At 39.1% G+C, this 21416-nt stretch overlaps 1 protein-coding gene across 7 annotated transcripts; it reads left to right on the top strand.

The window, feature by feature from the left end:
* The first annotated feature begins 15793 nt into the window (after window positions 1-15793).
* On the top strand, window positions 15794-20511 carry LOC121992905 (beta-glucosidase 3-like). Of its 7 annotated transcripts, none has more exons than XR_006115018.1 (9): window positions 15794-16342; window positions 16459-16606; window positions 18138-18307; window positions 18699-18759; window positions 18838-18884; window positions 19574-19632; window positions 19855-19926; window positions 20016-20087; window positions 20181-20511. XR_006115018.1 is itself a non-coding variant. In XM_042547531.1 (9 exons), the coding sequence occupies exons 4-9, from the start codon at window positions 18722-18724 to the stop codon at window positions 20222-20224; spliced, it is 336 nt and encodes a 111-aa protein (XP_042403465.1). In that variant the 5' UTR covers window positions 15794-16342; window positions 16459-16606; window positions 18138-18307; window positions 18699-18721; the 3' UTR covers window positions 20225-20511. The 7 variants fall into 7 exon arrangements, 4 of the variants coding, with proteins under 4 accessions (XP_042403465.1, XP_042403467.1, XP_042403468.1 ...); XR_006115020.1 differs by having other exon boundaries at window positions 19830-19926; XR_006115019.1 differs by having other exon boundaries at window positions 19759-19926.
* The last annotated feature ends 905 nt before the right edge of the window (window positions 20512-21416 follow it).

Genomic DNA, 21416 nt, shown 5'->3' with positions numbered 1-21416 from the left:
ATCGAAAATTGCTTGCTGGAGGTACCCGTTGCCGGAGATCCATTGCCAAAGCCCCTAAGTAGCTGCTGCTAGAACAACTACTCCTAGTTAGCATAACTGAGATCAAGACCCAATCTCTACAAACCTATAACCCAAAATCATAATACCTTACCCAATTCAGATCTGAATTTCCCCTTGGATGAATCCAAAAGCTTCTGTGATGGTTAATTAGGGTAGAGGGTGACGATCAGCTGACACTGGTGGTACTGAGCGATCGAGCATCGGCGATACTGGGTGATCAGGCACCTGAGATGCTGGTGGTCTGTGATCGGGCAACAAGACGTGACGTATGGAAATCTAGGGCACAGGCGAAGAGGAAACAGGTCGGTGTGGCAAGATGCGTGAAATAGAATCTAGGGCTGGACTCCCCTGTGCAGAGGGGCGACTCAGAGAAGGGAAGACGAGAACTCGGCCGATGGTGGATTGCACATCGTCAGCGCAATGTGGCTGTTTGCGGTGGAGACGCGGAGAATAGAGGAAAGAAGAAGAGGAATTGGTGTCGGGTGAGACGAGTGAGGGAGATCTTCGGCCGAAGGTTTTGTACGCATGGGAGGAGGGGAACCGATGCGAGGGAAGGCGGCGTCGGGTTGGGAGACGAAGGGCAAGGCTCAGCGCCGCGCGAGAGGGAGGGGAGGAGACGAAGGGAAACTAGTGCTCAGGTGAGAAACAGAGGAAAAGAAAAAGAAAAAAAAATGGAAAAAGGAAAATAAAAATAAAACTTTTTCTCGTTTAAATGGGTAGCTGAAACAGGCTTTTCCGTGGCCCAATAATTGATCCCCTTAAACTCGTCATACGAGCTCCGAAGAATTCCTAGAAAATTTCTAAAAATTCCTGAAAATTCCCTTAAGGTTTTATTTAGGTGTCGTATTTTACAAGAAGAGTGGTCGGAACCCTAAGATTGTAACATATCCATCAACTCTGTATGACTAGTCTGCCCCTCCTCTTGAAGACTGGAAGCATCCTGTCAAAGACCGGAGACCTCCTGTCAAAGACCGGAGACCTCCTGTCAAAGACCGGAGACCTCCTGTCGAAGACTCGTTATGGACACCTCAAGTTCTGTAACTCTATTGTCTAAAGTGGGAGGGGCTGGAGATGGGGGCAGCACAAAAAGATCAGCCATGATATGATGTATCTCTGCCTCCTCTCCTGAAGCTAGGTCAGGCTAAGGCTAGTCTGCGGGGTTAGGCTACGGCTAAGCTACGGGGTCAGGCTGATGCTGGGCCTCTCTCCTCTAAGATAGGACATTCTTATCATCTATATGAACACTAGCTAAGGACAGGTTCCTAGCTCCTACTACGTCGAACTCATTTTGGACTCTAACATCACTCATGGTATATAATGATGCTAAGTAGGAGGTCAAAATATGACAATAAGGCATATAGACCCGTCGGTTAGTGGTAATACCTGCTGAATAAATGATGGGATGAAAGATATGCAAACTGATTGTAACTTGATTGTAACTTGGTTTTGGAAATTAACTTGGTATGAAAGATATGCAAACTGATTGTAACTTGATTGTAAATGATGGTATGAAAGATATACATCACTCATGGTTTTGGATTTAGGTTTTAGGTTTATGTCAATATGTTTTATAGTTATAGTAAACTTGATTGTAACTTGAATTTAAATTAACTTTGTAGTTATTTGATTTAAATTTAGTTTTTCGATTTGAGTTTGATTTCATTTAGCATTTTAGGTTTGGGTTTGAATTAATAGATTTAGTTGGATTTGGTTTTAGATAATGAATTTTATTTTTAGGTATATAAATTGATTGAGTCCTACTTGCGTGGTTAGGCACGCTTTCGGAACTCAGGCTTTAGTTAGTTTCTTATTTTGGCATATAAGTGATATAAAAGTTGTATTTATAGAGCTAGACTTATATCTGAGTCTGGATTTATTGTACACAGCTCGTTATGATCCAAGTATCATGTCAAGGTACTTGAATCTTGTTGTGAATTTTTCTAATAGTTATTTTAAATTGGTTACTTCAGTTTTCAATTTAGAGTTTTCTTCCTCAAGTCTTTTGACTTGAGTTGGATTCATGTTTTTGATTTGGGAATTCAATTGTTCTTTAAGGTGTTGGTTTTCTTTAAAGAGTGTTATTTTTTTTCAATTCTAATTAATTTTTTATTAAATATGCAATTACTCGAAAAAATTTAGCAGTTAAAATAGAAGATACCTTGTTCAAACCTTCGAAAATGAGTGTAGACTCGTGACTTGATTCATCTTCGGACTCGTCTTCTTGTTCTATCTCACTTTCAGATTCTGGTTTGATTTCTATTAGCGCAAGGTAGTTGTGATGATTTCGATCTTTGACGTTTGATTCTTCATCCAATGTCACCTTATCTTCTTCTTGTATTTTGATGTTAAGTAATTTATTCAGAGGTGAAGCCTTTTCGGTTACCTTTGCATCATTTGTTTCTTCGTGTAACTCGATGAGTTTATCCCAAAGGTCCTTTTCATTTTTGTGCGGGCCGACTCAGTTCAGTTCCTCTTTCATGAGTCCACACTGGATCATGTTTAATGCCTTAAAGTTGCAATATTCTATTAAGACAATATTTCATTGTCCCTTAGATAATCTTGAAACACTTGACTTAAGTATTCACCACTTTGATCGGATTGAACTATTTTAATAATTTTTCTAAGTTGTATCTCTACTTTATTTCTGAATTCTTTAAACCTTTTAAAAGTCTCACACTTATATTTCAATAAATTTATATACCCAAATCGTGAGTGATCATTGATAAAGATTATGAAGTAGCTATAACTTCCTTGTACTTGAGTTGATATTAGTCCACATACATCAGTATGTATAAGGTTGAGCAACTCTCCCACTAGTTTACCTTTTCTAGAAAAAGCAACTTAGTCATCTTGCCTTTTAAGAATGATTCACATATATCAAATGAATCTAATTCAAATGATCCCAAACTACCAACCTTTTGTAGTTTACTCATGTATTTCATATTTATATGGCCAATGTGACAATGCCACGAATAGGAGGTTAACTGATCATCCATTCGAGCATGCTTGTTGCCCGTTTTGATATTAAATACCTCATTGGATATATCTAACACGTAGATACTATTAAAAAAATGTTCCAGTTCCATAAAGAATGTCATTCAAAGTTATGTAACAATATTTGTTACTAAATATCAAATAGAAACCTTTTCTATTTAAGCAAGAAATAAAAATAATATTCTTTATAAATGTAGGAGCAAAATAACAGGTATCCGACTCTAAAACTAATCCACTTGGAAGATGTAACAAATATGTTCTTATGGTTACAGCTACAACCTTTGCTCTATTACCAACTTGCAAATTTGATTTCCCTTGACTAGTCTTCTACTATTCCTTAACTTATGTATGTCATTACAGATATGTGAGCCACACCCAGTATATAATATCCAGGAGTTATGAAAATAGTATGACATTTAATAACGAAGATACTTGAAATAGATGGGGTATCAAATGATGACTTCTTCTTCAAGGACTCAAGATAGATCTTGTAGTTTCTTTGATAATGTCCCATCTTACCATAGTGGTGACATGGGCCCTTTAAAGTCGGTTCTATTGTCTTAGCCTTCTTCTTTCCTTTGGCTTAATGTTTTGACTGTTGGAGCAATATGGATACCCTAGGTTTTGATATTTGGGCAAAGGTTTAAGTTAGGTTTATTATTGTATTTGATATGCATTGTGAGTGTACAAGATATAGGTACAACAAGGAAAGTCCAAGGGTGATCTTGGCAAAGGAAGAAAGTCCAAGGATGAGTCTTGATGGTGTAAGTCCAAGCATATAGTCTTGGCAACATAAGTCCAATTGTGACTTGGCAATGGATGAAGCCCTGGAGGTGCGACCTCTTGGCAAAGGAAGACCCGGCAACAATGATAAGGCCGATGGAAGCTCCAAAAGGCAAGACGTGAAGGATGGGGAGGCATCCGAGGGACGCAAGGCTGATGAAGGAGGCTAGAAGACTAGGTCTAGGTTGGTCGAGCGAGGACGAGTGCTGAGTGAATGTACTCGGGATTAAATCCTAGGATAGGATTACTGTAGCAGTACTATAGCAGTACTGTAGCGTTACTGTAGTAGTATTGTAGCAGTCGACTGGTGTTTTCATCAGTCAACTGGACGCGAACAGAATGCTTTTGTTCGTTCCATTAGTGTGGAGCAGTCGGCTGATGGAAGTATCAGTTGATTGGTATATAGCCGTTGGATTGTAACGGTTGAATCTCCACATAGGGCAGTCGACTAATGATTTTGGCAGTCGACTGGTAGGCGGGGTTTTCCAACTCGTGGCCTATATAACCAAGCATTGAAAGCTTGGTTGAAGTTGACAAAATTAGTGGTGGTTAACCATAATTAGTAGTCAACAAGTGCTCAAAGGTTTTCTTGTGTCCAAGTGTGCTTGGTTGAAGTTATGGTGAGGTTTCTCCACCCATAAGGAGGTTTGAGATAGTCGGAGTTTGCCGGGGACTAATCCATCGACGAATCGAGATCGTCCACCTTACGGACAGGCATGGAGTAGGAGCCCTAATCTCCAAACCATGTAAACACCTTGTGTTACGGTTTATTTTGGTTTATTGTCTTTCCTTATTGTTTATAGGGTTTAACTTTCTTCTTGTTAGTTTGTATTTTTTATTTTTCGCTGCATACTAACAAGTGTAGGAAGTGATGATTTGGGTGAGACACTATTCACCCCCCCTCCTCTAGTGGGCGTCAAGGTCCAAACAAGTGGTATCAGAGTAAGGTGAGCTCTTGTTGGACTAGTCACCAAGAGAGCAAGTGCTAGAGGAAGAAGATGGAGTCGGAAGGTCCGCTAGGATGGGACATCCAAATCCCACCTCCATACGAGCACGAGGACTTCGACTATTGGAGGAAGCGCATGGAGATGTGGTTCCAAATGAATTGGAACCAATGGATTGCATTGGAGGAACCATTTAAAGCTCCAACTGACAAGAAGGGAAAGCGTCTCCGACCTCGATATGGGACCGAGGAGCAATCGGAGACGGACAAGGAGGTAACTAGAATTTTAATTAATTTATAACCTCCTAATGCGATATTGAATGTAGGTGAATACGAGAACGCAAGTGACCTTTGGAAAAAGGTAATTGCGCTTCATGAGAGTCCTACACAAATCCAAGAAGAGGAGGAGCCCAAAGAGAAGGGCTCATTGGTCCAAGAAGAGAAGAATCAATTGGATGTTGACATGGGTTCAACATCCTAGGAGGAGAAGGAAGATGAGGAGGTATCATCCACATCTTCAAGGGAGGAAGAAGTGGAACCGTCCACATCTTCAAGTGAAGAGGAAGAAGAGCAATCCAAGGAAGAGGAGATCTTGGAAGCTCAACCCTCCACCTCAACTACCAAGAAGAGCAAAAAGGACCACATCAAATTCTTTGAGTGTGGTAAGATGGGGCACTACAAGAGTAGGTGTTCTTCGCTCAAGAAGGTAAAGGAGGTAAACCCTAAACTCACTAAAGTTGATTTAACTAATATGAATTGTAGGAAGGAGAAGAAGCACATTAGGTGTTTCACGTGTGGTGAGTGGGGACACTACCACACAAAGTGCCCAAGGAGAGGAAAGCTCAAGAAATTGGCACACTTAAAGAAGTGGGAGAAGAAGAGAGCTCCAAGGGTAAGGGAGGTAAACCCTAATTTGAATTCAAGTTCAAATTTAAATTCTTCCATGCATGCTAGAAATAATTTTCATTATTTACTTAAGCATAATCATGGATTTAAATATAATGATAGGAATAGGGTTAATGTAGGAGATAATCCTAGGATACCTATTCATGCTAAATCTAGTAAGAGTATACCTAATAAGACCCAAACCACTTTACCAAAGGGAAGGAAAGTAGATGAAACCTAAGCATTAATCCCAAGAAAGGGATACATATGCCTAGGAAGGTGGGTAGGTTTAGGGATGTCCAAGGTGGACATGTTGACTCTAGGGTTAGAACCCTAGAGTTGAAAAATCAAGCCTTGAAGGCAAAACTTGAGGAAATGGAGAAAGTCCTAGAGAGGTTCATTATTGGACCTAAAGGACTTGACATGTATTTGGGTGGTCAAAGACCCAAAAATATCAAGTTTGGTCCCTCCAAGACCAAAAGGAGGTCAAGTGATAAAGTGACACATGACATTGGTAAGAGAGGTGTGACCAAGGACAAAGGAGAGTCATCCAAGGCCAATAAGAAGGAATATGCTAGGGTGACATATAATTATGACAAGGATGAGGTGTCCAAGGTAAGGACAAGAAGAAACTAACCAAAGACAAGGTGTCTAAGGTTAAGAATGTGAGTTTTGTAGGTCAAGTGTCACCTATGGTACACCATGGTGTAGCCATAGTAGATGAGTCACCAAGGGAGGTGACTAAAGTTAAGATTCCTAAGGTTAGGAAAAGCCTTTGGGACCCATGGTAGATGGGTTATCAAATATGCCAAGTGGTTAGGAGACGAACTTAAGTCTCTAACCTAGTGGGTTGACACAATTAGGATGTGCTTTATGCATGGAAATATGAATTAGGTTCATATTGAATGAAAATTAGTTTTTGATGTATAGATTCCATATAAACTAATTCTAGGGATGCATTATGGTTTAGTATGGGCAGATACATCAAGAGAAAGCCAAAACTAGGACTTTAGGTCAAGGTTCAATTGAACCATTTAGCTAGTTTTGAATTTTATGTCAATCTTGAGATTTGTGATAAATATATTTTTATATATATTTTTCCCAAGAAGACATGGATAAAATAGACCTCTCCATAAAATTTGAGATTTTTTGGAGGTCTATGGAATTTTTGGCGCATTTCTGAAAGTGGGTCAGAAAGGTTGATTTTTGCCAACATAGAGTACCAGTTGACTGGTAACACTGTTCATGAGCACAGAATATCTCTGTAAGCTTATTTTGACGATACCAGTCGACTGAGACTTATAGCAGTCGACTGATACGATCTGAAAATATTTTTTCAGCATTAGAAAATGACCAAAAGAGTGGTGAACATGTACATAATCTTATGGGGGATTAATACATGATGTTTATGGTCATTAGAAGTCAAAGAGTACAATAATTGGGATATTGTTGGAGCTCTTTTTGATATATGGCAAAGGGGAAGAAGTTTAGATTTAAGTGGGAAACCTACACACTTTTGCAAGAAATCCTAGCTCAAGGAGGAGCTTAGGTGAAGGGGGAGCGATTGCTCATTTATTAGCAAAGGGGGAGAAGTTTACCTTTGCAAGAAATCCTAGCTCAAGGGGGAGCTTAGGTGAAGGGGGAGCCTAGGATTAGGTTCCATGATTTATGCATGTGTAGATTGCATGTTTATTTGCATTATTATTGCTATATTGTTTTCCTAACTTAAACGAGTTGCCAAACATCAAAAAGGGAGAGATTGTTGGAGCAATCTGGGTACCCTAGGTTTTAATGTTTGGGTAAAGGTTTAAGTTAGATTTATTATTGTATTTGATATGCATTATGAGTGTGCAAGATATAGGTACAACAAGGAAAGTCCAAGGGTGATCTTGGCAAAGGAGGAAAGTCCAAGGATGAGTCTTGGCGGTGTAAGTCCAAGCATGTAGTCTTGGCAACGTAAGTCCAATTGTGACTTGGCAATGGATGAAGTCCTGGAGGTGCGACCTCTTGGCAAAGGAAGACCCGACAATAATGACAAGGCCGATGGAAGCTCTAAAAGGCAAGACGTGAAGGATGGGGAGGCATCCGAGGGACGCAAGGCTGATGAAGGAGGCTAGAAGGCTAGGTCTAGGTTGGTCGGGCGAGGACGAGTGCTGAGTGAATGTAGTCAGGGTTAAATCCTAGGATTAGGGGTACTGTAGCAGTACTGTAGTATTATTGTAGCAGTACTGTAGTATTACTGTAGCAGTCGACTGGTGTTTTCATCAGTCGACTAGTGCGGTCGACTAGGCGCGAACATAATGCTTCTGTTCGTTCGGTTAGTGTGGATCAATAGACTGATGGAAGTATCAGTCGACTGGTATATAGTCGTTGGGTTGTAACAGTCGAATCTCCACAGAGGGCAGTCGACTAATGGTTTTGGCAGTCGACTGGTAGGCGGGGTTTTCCAACTCGTGACCTATATAACCAAGCATTGGAAGCTTGGTTGAAGTTGACGAAATTAGTGGTGGTTAACCCTAATTAGTAGTCAACAAGTGCTCAAAGGTTTTCTTGTGTCCAAGTGTGCTTGGTTGAAGTTATGATGAGGTTTCTCCACCCACAAGGAGGTTTGAGATAGCCGGAGTTTGCTGGGGACTAATCCACCAACGGATCGGGATCGTCCACCTTACGGGCAGTCGTGGAGTATGAGCCATAATCTCCGAACCACGTAAACGCCTTGTGTTACGGTTTATTTTGGTTTATTGTCTTTCCTTATTGTTTATAGGGTTTAGCTTTCTTCTTGTTAGTTTGTATTTTTTTGTTTTCCGCTGCGTACTAACAAGTGTAGGAAGTGACGATTTGGGTGAGACGCTATTCACCCCCCCCTCTAGCGGGCGTTAAGGTCCCAACACTTCCTTCTCGTCTGCCAGTGTACTCTTCTACAGCACCTCGTCCCTCGAACACACCAAGCCCGTCGACTCTCTCCCGTGTTGTCCTTCTGGCTAGTTGCGTCTTCCGCTCAACTTTTGGTGTTTATGAGTTCCTGCACACATATACACAAGGCATTAAATACACATAGGACCTAATTTAACTCAGTTGACCACATCAAAACTACCTCGGAGTACTAACAATCTCTCCCTTTTTGATGTGCATCAACTCGAGTTAGAGTTAGGGAAAAGTCATAGTTAAAACTATAACTTTTGCAAGCTACAAAAGTACAATTATAATATCCCCACTTAAGCTCTCAACTCTCATTCTCTCCCTATTATCACATCAAAAATAAAGTTGGGAAAAGCAAAATAGATAAAGAATTTGAAGCTTTTTAAAGGGTAAGGAAACATATTTCAAATATTATAAAAAAAAAATCTGAATTTTCATGATTTAATAACCACATTTGCAAAAAAAAATTAAATTAAATTTAAAAAATTTGTCTAAAGGTTCAATAGAAAAATTTTCATGAAAAATTTATAAATGTTTTAGTACAAACAAATCATTTTGCACAAAAACATAACTTTTGCAAGTTAAATTTTAAAAATTCATTAAAATAATTCCTCAAATATTTTACAAGTATTGATAACGAAATGTGCAGTTAAAGAAAAATTAAAATTTTCAAAAATAAAGTTTCAAGATTTTTTAAAAATAAAGTTTTCAGTAAATAATCCATAGAAAATTTATTATTTATAAAAAATTTACAAAAATATATTTTCGAATAGAAATTCAATGATTCTATCAGTAGAAAAAATTTGGATAGAATTTCTAATAGAAGATTATACAAAAAAAATATTTTGACCAGTTATGATTCTTTTCAGAAATAAATATTTTAAAAATAGTTTTATTAGTCCAAAAATTAGGTTGACTTTTCTATGTATTCAAAACATAATTGTAATTTTCCAAAAACTTAGGTTTTTCAAAATATTTATCTGAATAATTTTAAGTTTTAAATTATGATTTTTTTAAAAAATATTTTATTTGAAGAAAAATTCTAAAAATTTTAATACTAAGAGATTTTCTATTCTAGTAACAAAGAAAATTTCAGAAGTAATTATTACAATAAGCATATGAACTTGGTTTTGCAAATTAATATTTCTAAACATGGATAATCCTTTATTTATTCTAGAAAAGTTTTTGGAATGTAAAATAAATTTTTACCTACAGGGTTAATAAGAAATTTCTTTACGACATATGCTTGTGATATTTTTTTAATTTGTCCCTTATGATGTTTAAGATATTAATTTAGACTTCTATAATTTTTCCAGACATTTTGATTAAGATATACAGAATTTCTAGATTTTTTTTTTAGTCCTTCAATTTTTCATTTTCTTCCTTTAACTTATCATACATTTCTAAAGGGCGAGTTTTTATTAAGATTGTTTTCAATTCAAGAACTTCTCTTTTTAAGTTATTATTTTTTGATTTTAGCTTACATAATGATCTAGTCATAGATTTAATACCTATGTATAACTGGTCAGGGGGTAATAAACATATCTCACTTACCAGATCTGCTCTAAAGTCTGTTTCTTCCTCCTCACTGCAGCTTTCTTTTAAGGAGTCTTCCCCTTCAACTATGCTCTCCTCCTCCTAGTGACTTTCCATCAGTGCAAGTCCAGCATACCCTTCTAGATTAGATTCTGATAACGACTCAACCCAAGTCGCCTTCAGGGTTTCGTGCTTGTACTTGTCCCTTCTTGTTGTCCTTCTTTATCTTTGGGCAGTCCTCCTTGATGTGTCCTTATTCATTATAGTTATAGCATTTTATCTTCCTTATTTTTCTTTTATTTGCCTGCACTTGATTGAACTTATTAGTTCTAAAAAATTTCTTAAATTTTCTTACCATATAAATTGTTTCATCATCATCCAAGGAGGTGTCGACGTTTGATTCATCTTTCTTGGCTTTTAGAGCAATGTTGTTAGATTTTTCTTATTCTTGAGAATCTACACAACGAGTCTCGTGAAGTTCAAGAGTTGAAAATAGACTTTCAAGAGTACATACCTCTAGGTCCTTAAAGATGCAGTAAGCATCTACTAAAGCTAACCACTCTTGAGTTCTTGGAAAAGCATTAGGTGTGTACCTTAAGGAGTCACGATTTGTTATCTTTTCTCCGAGGTTGTTGAGTTGTGTTATCAGATCTTTGATCCTTACATGGAGTTGGGCTACCTTCTCTTTCTTTTTCATCCGGAGGTTCGTCAGTTGGCTTCGGAGGATGTCCCGCTTTGTCAATTTGGCTTCTGAAGTACCTTCGTGAAGCTCCAGGAAATTCTCCCAAAGATCTTTGGCAGAGTCATAACTTCCGATCTAGCTAACCTCTTGAGGCAAAAGAACGCTAAGCAATGGAACTTTGCTTTTCCATTAGCCACGAAGTTGGGTTGCGCCTTCTTCATCCATACATACTCTTCTTTCTCAGCTCCATGCTAATCCGTAGGTGCTACAAAACCGTATTTTATAATTAATAGAATTTCGAAATCAGTTTTGAAGAATACCTCCATGCGCTTCTTCCACGTTGTGACGTCTCCTTCAAATTTTGGTGGGAAGATGTTGGATCCAGCCATTTCTTTTGTTTTGGATGGCGGTTAGTGCTTCTAAAGTGAACCAAGCTCTGATACCGCTTATTAGGACCCGTGTAGCCGACAGGGAGGGGGGTGAATTGCTTGTAAATTTAAAATGGACATTTCTCGATCTTTCAAACAAGATTAGTAGCACAATTAACCTAAAGTAATTTAACAACTAATAAAATAAAGAGGCAAAGAAAGTTACTTGGTTACAATCTAGGTGATTATTAATCCAAGACAAAAGAAAGCACTAAAGATCTCCTTCGGTGAAGGCAGGGAAGCCTCTTACACAGGGGTCTTTTTATAGCCCCTAGAAAGTTACTAGGAAATGAATACTTGAGTTATTGAATATTTCCTAACACAGGGGTCTTTTTATAGCCCCTGGAAAATTCTATTTGAGGTTGGAAGGCGCTTCAATAGGCTTGAAGGCGCCTCCAGCGTGGCAAGTTTTATTCGTGTGAGGATAAACTCTATCTTCGCTAACGATTATTGTTTGCCTAGTCGAAGGCGCCTTCAAAGATTTGAAGGAGCCTCCATAAGGCGTGAAGGCGCCTTCAAGGGATTGAAGGTGCCTTCCACCCAAAAGGTGCGAGGGCACCTTCAACGCTATTGAGAGTGCCTCTAGCAGCTCTACAGCACTCTGTTTACCTTTCCGCTGCTCTGATCGCTTGGGTGATTTCGTCCATCTAAAATTAAGCTCACCCGGACCCATCTTTCGGTCTTCTCCTCAAGCAAGCTTCCGCTCCGGCTTCTCGTCCCTTATAAATGTCGCGCGCTTCCTTCTTATCTACTAGCGTACTCTTCTACAACACCTCATTGCTCAGACACACTAAGCTCGTCGACTCTCTCCCGTATCGTCTTTCGCTGGACTTCCTGTGCTCATAAGTTCCTGAACACTTAAACACAATGCATCAAATACACACAGAATTTAACTTAACTCAGTTCACAACATTAAAATTATCTCAAGGTATTAACATAAATAAATAAATAATTAAGAGAAACAAAACACCTCCTCGCTTCATTTTCTTCCTCCACCCCATCGCTGCCTAACCGCCGCCTACGCCTCTCCTAGCTAACCACGTCACCAAACAACGTTGTTGGCTCCGTCGCAATAGATCTTCACCGATTTAGCCCACCTCCTCACTGGCGTCTCCAATTCCATGTGTCCCCACTTGACAGGACACCACACACGACACCACTACCATACACCTCCACTCATTTCTATAAATTCAACCCACCTGATTCCGCCACAAGATCTCCTTAATTTGGTTGATTTTCCTTTCCAAGTCCAAAAGCTCCTTCCTCACGGTTTCGAGAGCAGCGATGTCCATAGGATCCGTAGTCTCCAACTCCTCTAACTCCTCTCCAAGCCATCAAACCACTCCATCAAACCTCAGTTTCCCCTCGTGCTTCACCACTGTTGTTGGGGAGCCCGATGCCATGAGTACTTTAGACATTTCACAAAACATGCACAGCAGCATACAATAATTCTAAATTATTACATATACACATCACATGCCGCTATGATACACGCAGGTGCTAAGTATAACCACATAATAAAATTTTACAAAACTGAATTATACCTGCGAATTCGTTATTGAACTTGGTAGAAAAGCGTTTGCTTGTCTCACAAGGCTAGGCTCCTTTGGAATCAATGAGCAAGTTAACGAAGCTTGCCTCTACTCGTATCCATGCTAAAGTTATTTTCGAGACAACTTCTCTAAGTCACAAATCTTGTCTCTGCTTCGGTACTAGCCGAAGTGGGGAGACAAAGCGATCCGAGAGAAGGATCACGTCTCGACTTGATACCTAGCGGCACAAGGCAATCTGACTGTACCCAGCGAGGTGAATTGCAGCTGGCACAATGGCTGAACCAATTCAGCCGGTGCTTGCAATATCTGGCCGGCTGAACAAATTTCAGCCTTGCCCCGGGCAGCAGCCAATCTGCTGGAGCAACTTGGTTGAAATAGTGAACAGCTTCACGCAACGTGAACAACTATAGCAACGGAATCCAAGCAACAACGTGATAAACTGTTCGTTGCTGTTCACATTGGGCTACAGCAGCAACATTAGGAGCTGTTTGTTGCATCAATCAGCAACTTGGAGCCTCCAAGCAAGCAACGTGAAGCAACATGAGCAGCAACTTGGAGCCTCCAAAACAGCAACTTGGAGCAACCTCCAAACGTTGAAGCAATTTGCATGTTGCTGTTCAACACGTTGGACAGATTAACCTTGGAATTCAACGTACATTGGAGCAACCTCCAAACGTTGAAGAAATTTGGATTCCACTTGGGAGGCGATGCCTAGGAGAAGCAATACCAAAAACCTAACCTTTAGGTTTAATTAAATGGGTCTGAGTTGCTTTTCCATGGCAGAGTATTTATAGCCTCTTCTCAATGACTCAGAGAACAAGTCATCTCCTAAATCCAAAAACACTTTTAATTCCAACCCACTCCATTACCATATTAAGCCTTAAGTTTGGTTCAAGACTAAATTATCTTGGTTCAACGGCAAAACACTTTTGTTTTAAACCAAACCACTTGGTTTAATAACCAAATCTCTTTTAATTAAAATCAAACCTATTTGCTTTATAATTAAATCAAAAAGGATCCAACTCATCTGTGCTTCCGTTTTGACAAATAACTTTCCATATTTGTCATTTGTTTGGTTCAACCAAACTTAGTCTCTTTAAATCTGAGAATCCAATTCTCAAACTCATTTTATATCTTTCGGATAAACTCATAGTACATGTGACTTTATAGGTTCCTGGTTTATATTAGCTGACTATAATTAACCATTAATTATGAATCGATCATGAGTGACATCTAGTAGAACATCATGATCCCCAATTAACCAGAAAATCACAGTTGATTCCAGAACTTCTTCTGAATCTTTCAGCAGCTGCAGTGAGTCTTACCTTGTTCCTTTTTCGTTTTATATCCACTTGGTTCAGGACATAATTTATATGTCGGTTCCCACTAGGTTGACTACATCACACATAGCTCAAGTAATACTTTCTCATATTGCATATTCAAATTACTCAGACATGTGTTTAACAGTACCATACTTTTAATATGTGATACTTTGGCCAAAGACTTTTGAGTAATAATCCTAAAAAGTGGTCATAGGATATACATCTCCTTATAAGGAGTGGTGAATCCTTTGTTGACTATTCAAACAACTTCGGGCATTTCAACTTATACTCAATTATCCCAGGTCCACACCTCCAAAGAGATGCTTGCTTAAGATATCAAAGTATAAGTCTCCATACCAAGATGACTTTAATACCTTAAGTCAAAGGAAACTTGCACTCGAGCTACAGTAGAGCTTCATTGGCATATCTATATATGTAGAGAACCATATGAAATCTTACAACAGATCACTCCAATGAACTAGTTATCATAACTAGCATTCACATTTAACTCTCGACATCCTAATGTCTCAAGTCAGTGAAGAACAGATGTTTGGTTAGATCAAGGAGTGTAACCCTTGTTAGCTTTACAAAATCGATGATGTCTGAACACATCAATTCGTCTACTAGAAAGATTTGAATATATTCATAATTACACATGTAGAGATGTTTACTAGTTATGATCCAATTATAAGTTCTCTCATACTATGAATTGTATTACGGACATTCAGTAAGTAAGTTAAAGATCCGATCAAACATATATAGAATGTGCACTCAAATAATGAATGTTTATTTATCGAATAATAAATTAAATGTAACAACTGTCTTGTGCTGACTTTCCTTGGTTCCTAATGTGAGGACGAAGAAGGTGAAGAAGAAGCAGGCAAAGGGGAGAAGAAAGAGGGGGTAATTAACACAAAGTTAAGACTTAAAATGAGTTATAGGATCAATGATTCAATATTACTTAAATGATTAAAGAAATTTTATAGCTATAAATAGCTATCCATGTATCCAAATCTTTGCCTGAGAGCGACCTTCCTCTACTCTGATTCACCAATCCACGTTGCCTTCGGTCGACTAATCTTGAAGCTTCCCTTGGTTCGTCCATTGGCAATGTCATTTAGTAGCCAACGTAGAAATTTGATCACAACACATTCCTTATCTTTTTGAGATTCAAACTATTAATCCAGGGACTGTAAATAACACTACAAGAATATAAACTTTTAATGACATTTAAAAGTGTCATCATATACTACTTATACATACACTTTTGATATAGTGACATTAAATCAAAATGTCCTCTATAATGATGTCGTCTAAAGTCTTATGACATTTCCTAGTGTCACTATAGCATAAAAATAGTCACACCATTAATGTCATGAATAATTGTTATAATGACAAAAAAAACGTCACTACAAGATTTGTAATGACATTTATGCATGCCTTGTTATTATAGTAATGATGACAAATTTATATGTAAAATACCAAAAAGGGTAAATAACCATAAGGGAATTTTTAGAAATTTTTCGAGAATTTTTCGGAGCTCGTATGACGAGTTTACGGGAATAAATATTGGGCCCCGATAAAATCTATTTAGGCTACCCCGTTTTAACAAGGAAATGTTGATTTTCTTTATTTCTTTCCTTTTCTTTCTCTTTTATTCTTTTATTTTCTTTGTTTCCTCCCCCGCGTACCCGAGCCTTTTCCCCCCGACGTCGATTCCCTCCTCTCGATTTTTTCTGTTTCTCCCCAAAACCGCCACGCGACGGTTCTTTCATGAGCATACAAAGCCCTCTCCTCGTCCCCAAGCCGATCGCCTTTCCCTCGCGATGCCACTGCCCTAGTCGTCTCCACCGTCACCCTTCTCCCTGCTCGAGCCGTGATTGCGGCGACGAGATGAGGCCGAACGCCGGAGCACGAGAGCCTCCCAATGTCGCTTTACTTCACCGCCGCATGGAGCAACCTCATCGTCTTCCCGGTGGTTACCTTCTTCCCTGATTAGCCGGCCGCACGAGCAGAATCTCGGCCAAGAGAGGAAAGGTTGAGCCCTAGCACCGGTCAATTTCCCCTCTGCCCTAGCGTCGGCAGCCAACCCTTTCCTCTGCCCTAGCAACGGCAGCCGACCACCTCCACACCGTGCCCTAATTCCCGACTCCAGCCTCCATCGGTTTCATTGCCTCGACATCTCTCCTTACTACTAGACGGCTGCCGACAATCTAATTCGAGCCAGTGAACCTCAGGTATGAGTAGGGACACGCTGTGGTGCCCTAGGTCTACCGCCCACACTTTCCTTCATCTCCTTCATTGGTGGCAACCGGAATTCCCTCATTTTTGTACAATAATTCTCTTGTGCTAGATCTTTGCTGTACAGATCTGAGGTGTCTTAGGTTGGAGGAGAGCCACACCTGTTGGCTTCAACTACAATATCCAGCAGTAAACCATCTTTCCGACAGCGAACCCTTCAGACCCTATTCCACCAGCAGTCACTTGGCTGTGAAGAAGAGGTAAGGGAATTAGTGGGATACAAGTTTTTGGGAATTTTGTTAAGATAATTGAATAGTGAATGGTTAGGGTTAAAAAAGAGCTAACCCTAGATGACCTATGGATTTTATTTGTGGGTTAATCAATAGTTCGGGTTAGTAATTATATTGATTAGGGTTTTCCCTAATCCAGTTAGGGAAGTTTATTTAGCTATTTATCTCATATGATTATAGCTAAATAAAAATGTATATATATTAGTGACACAGGACTTTGATGCGAGACGAGCATCTCGATGTCGGATTTGGACTGGATTGGACCTTCTATTGGAGGCGGGTACTTTGACTTATCTTTTTAGATATGTCATTTGATATGCATAGTAGTGTTTATAACAAATAGTCACTACAACAAAATCCCTCATAGACATCAGTGGAACAACAACGGTTTTAAGCAAAAACCGATGTCTTTGAGTATTTTACACCGGTTTTTCCAAAAACCGGTGTCTATGAGCGCAGATTTTCGCTCATAGACATCGGTTTTTGAAGCCGATGTCTATGAGCGCCTTTTTTCGTTAATAGACACCGATTTTAACAGCGGTTTTTAAAACCCGATGTCTATGATAAAATAAAATAATTTAATTTTCCTACCAATATTTAGCCAAAATTTGCAACACTTCACTCTTCCCTCTAAACCTAAACCTATATCGCGCCGTCCACCGTATATCCACCACTTTCCTCCTCGCTGTTGGCCATCCGGCTATCTCTCTCAGCCTCATCTCCCTCTTCCCCTTCCTAGATCGATGCACAGCACAGCTTGCCTTGTGTTTGACTGAGGACGCAGAGGGTAGCAACTCATTCTCGCCCGCCGGTCTCCGCTCCTCCATCTCAGCTCCACTCTTCGTCGCTCACGCGATCGCCCCTGCTGCCTTCGGCGACCCTGCGGTCGGCCACCCCGCGGACGGCGACACCGCACACACCGAGGATGCCCAGCCGCTGGCCAGCCCCATGCGGAAGGTCGTGGTCAGCATCCGCTGCCAGCAAATCGATTGGCTTTTGTAGTTTTGACTTGGGAAGACTCGCACTGCTAGCCAGGATCTTCTGTGGAGCTGAGTCTGATTAGGGTTTCTGTTCCCACTCTATGAAAGTTGTGCCTTCGGTCATCATTCTCCTTGACAGCGTCAGCAAGCAAGCGATAGAAACGAAGCGAGCACGGCGATGGAACAGACAGACCTTCATCATGATCAAGCCCAACGACGTCCAACGCGGCCTAGTGTGCTCGTCGTCTTCCTCCCCCTTGATTTCTTATTCCTTCGCTTCGTTCATCTATTATTCGGCGTTGCATTGCGTAATTTACAATAGATATGTTACTGAAACACCAAAATCCTTCTTCTTCCTTTTTTTTTTAGTTGAAAGGTTGGAGAAATTATTAGTAGGTTTGAGAAAAAAGGTTTCTACTTGAAAGGTGAAGATTTTACCAACTACAATCCTTTTTTGTTTTCCCCGTCTACTTTAGAGAAGTAATGAGAAATTTTCTTGGTTATTTTTGTGCGTCGATCAGGGTTGAAGTTGGTCGGCGTGGAACGCTCCTTTGCGGAGAAACACTACGTCGACCTCTCCACGAAGCCCTTCTTTGGTTCCCTTGTGGAGTACATCATCTCTGGTCCGGTGGTAGCAATGGTATGGACGCGAAAGAATGTGGTGGTCAGACTATGCAATTGAGATTGGCAGGTGATTTCTTCTTCGTCAGTTAAATTTCTTGAAACTCAAATAAGCTTGAAACTTTGCTTGTCAAGGCCATGTTCTTGCATGTGTAACCTAGAAACTCAAGTATAGTGGAAACTAAAAAATATTAGAGTTTCATCTTCTTGATCTCTTCATTGCAAGTATTAATTGATTGATGTATGCAATGTGTTTGATGAATTTCCTCAAACACTATCCTGAGTTGATTTTATCATTTTTGTTTGCTAGATTGAGGAGTTGTTATTTCTTGTTGCTAAGTTGGTTTTATGTATTCCTTGAACTATCAAGTTTCTTTTATGTCTATGCTAATTCTTTTCACTAATATGCCATGTTTTCTGGCTTATAAATTTGCCTCTTTTTTTTGTTGTTGTTTCTACAGGATTTGTGTGTTGGGCTTCTTAGATGCGCTACATATACAACTTAAAGGCTTTGATCATTAAGTGAGTATTTTCTTTTGCATCATTTAATAATCTTCAAATGGCACTCTAGCTGAATTTTGGTTTTGGTGGCATTTGCAGGTCCATGATGCTTCCTTCCAACATGTTGATAACCATGCTAATTGAAGGTCTATTTTCTAGCTTTATCTGTATGCACCATAAACCCACTATCATCATTTTTTTTGCAATTTCTTTAGTCTTAGGATTAACATCAGTCTCAGGACTAACAAGACTAGTATCAGGAGTGACCAAATCATAGTACTTATCAAAATTGTCATAAACCCAATCTGGTGTTAGACTGGGTTTATGACAATTTTATGTGCATATTCAATTTGTATCATCTTCAGGAATTGGCAAATGGTCAAAACAAGTTTAATAATAAGGAGCACACATATAGCTTGATATCTGAATTGCTTCCCTTGCTGAAACATATCTATCAGAACCAATTAAATGAGCTGGAAGTAAAGCAAGGGGATCAAGGTAAGCTTCAAAACAATTGCCTAGTTTCTTCCTCCAGTTAGATATCCTCTTGATCGATCTATCATCCAAAAGGTGGATTTTCTGGTGTACTTCTTCGAGTATATGAGCCTCACAATGAGCTTGTTAACTAGTATGTCTTCACATCTGTAACACCTCTGATAATTTCGTAAGAGGAGATGAGTAGACTCCGGAAGAATGAGTAGCTCAACACTTCACATTTGAATGCATTTGAGTAATGGAATTTCAGTTACTGATGTTATAATCCTGTGTTTAATTACTCTAACCACCGTTTAACTTTCTGAGAATTATTGATCTTTTTTTATGATGAATATTTTAGGACGAATGATGGACAAAAGTACAGCAGATGTAGCTTCAGATGGGTATCACAAATATAAGGTATAACTACACACTTTTTAGGTTCACCTTTTTTAATGTAAAAATATATAAAAGCTTCTTCTATCTGTTTCATTTTGGGTTTGAATCTTAACTTAATTATTACCCATATATTGATGACTATTAAAGCTACTTCCTAAGCAATCGCACAATTAAAGAGTTAGTTTGACTATAGAAGAATCATACAAGGTAACTTTCAGTAAGATGAGATGATTTATTAGGAAGATGTCAAGCTGATGGCTGAATTGGGATTGGACTCCTACAGATTCTCCATCTCTTGGTCAAAACTTCTTCCGAGTATGACTCCCTGAAACTTTTAGATCGGTTAGAGTGTTATTAAAAAACACTAATTCTGTTATTTTATATGAATGCTACTTTCTTTGTAGATGGAAGAGGATTTGTGAATCCTAAAGGTCTGCAGTTCTACAACAACTTCATCGATGAGCTAGTGAAATATGGTTAGTCTTCCCTTTAAATATACATCAAACTTGTTTTCTAATTCAACTTTTGGTAAGAGATTGAGCAGGATTCGTTTGAAATGCACTCTGCAGGGACTGGATTGGTCTTACTTCATCATTTGAATTTGCAAATTTAGCTGGTTTAGTAGAGAAGATCATGTGAACTCCTGGATCTTCTTGGATGCAAGAACTCTCATGAATCAATGAGTTGTTGATGCTCTGAACATTGCTATTCATACTTGTGCTAATGGAGGGGACTTCAGTACTTGCCATTTTAGGTGCATCCATGAGAGATTTGTCATTGACCTTGCTTTATGCACTTTAACAGATTATTTCAAATGTGCAGATCAAAGAAGAATATTTATGTTGTAAGAAGAATATTTATGTGTTGGTTATATGGATATTGACTTGGTATGTTTAGATACATCGGTGCATTTTTATTTGTGATTTTGTTAGTGAATTAATAATATTAACTTAATTTTATGATTTGCTTAGTGATAATATTGGTTTTTCACTATTTCGAAAATCGAATTTGTGTCGTTAAACAATACTGATATTACATCGGTTTTCCACCGCTGCAAAACCGGTGTCATTAACTAATATTACATCGGTCGTATACCGCTGCCAAAACTGGTGTTATTAACATATAATATTACATTGGTTTTACACCCGATGTCGTTAAGTGATACTACACCGGTTTTAACCCGATGTCTAAAATGACAGACTTTTTACATCGCCTTCATAGACATCGGTCAAAAATGTAATAGACATCGGTGGAAAACCGATGTCTATGAGGGTTTTTGTTGTAGTGAGTAATGATTATGTTTCTTATCTGCATCGGTTGGTCACTACCCGATACTTGTTACATGCTTTCCTTTTTTACTTGTTATGCACTTCATATTAGTACCTACCTGATTATACATGCTTATAGGGGTAGTGACATAACCATGCTTTATTATGTTCAGGACCTAGGTTTTTATACTTTATCTAAGTTGTGTACCTTTGATTTGATTCTTTGTCCTATGGTACACATTTTGTAGAGATGCATAGGTTTAGGATATTTCCATGCTTAGTATCATGCACCATCTCGCATGATTGCATGCTGTGCGATAGTTGGCTCTATTATTATTGAGCACATCGCCAGTTACATAGATCTGCACACACCACCACTCATGGGTTAGTGGTATGTCAGGCAAGTGTGTGGCAGTTTTGTTGTTAGGCTTCGCTGGTCCGGTGACTCAGCATGGTAGCCGGCAGACAGTTCTGCTCTGTTAGGCTCCGCTGGTCTGGAGACGCAGCGTGGTAGCCGGTAGACAGTTTGCTCTGTTT

Source organism: Zingiber officinale, chromosome 6B, assembly GCF_018446385.1.
Source record: "Zingiber officinale cultivar Zhangliang chromosome 6B, Zo_v1.1, whole genome shotgun sequence".
NCBI classification, from domain to species: Eukaryota; Viridiplantae; Streptophyta; class Magnoliopsida; order Zingiberales; family Zingiberaceae; genus Zingiber; species Zingiber officinale.
The sequence above is the reverse complement of the archived record's forward strand: the minus strand, read 5'-3'. Positions and strand labels throughout refer to the sequence as shown.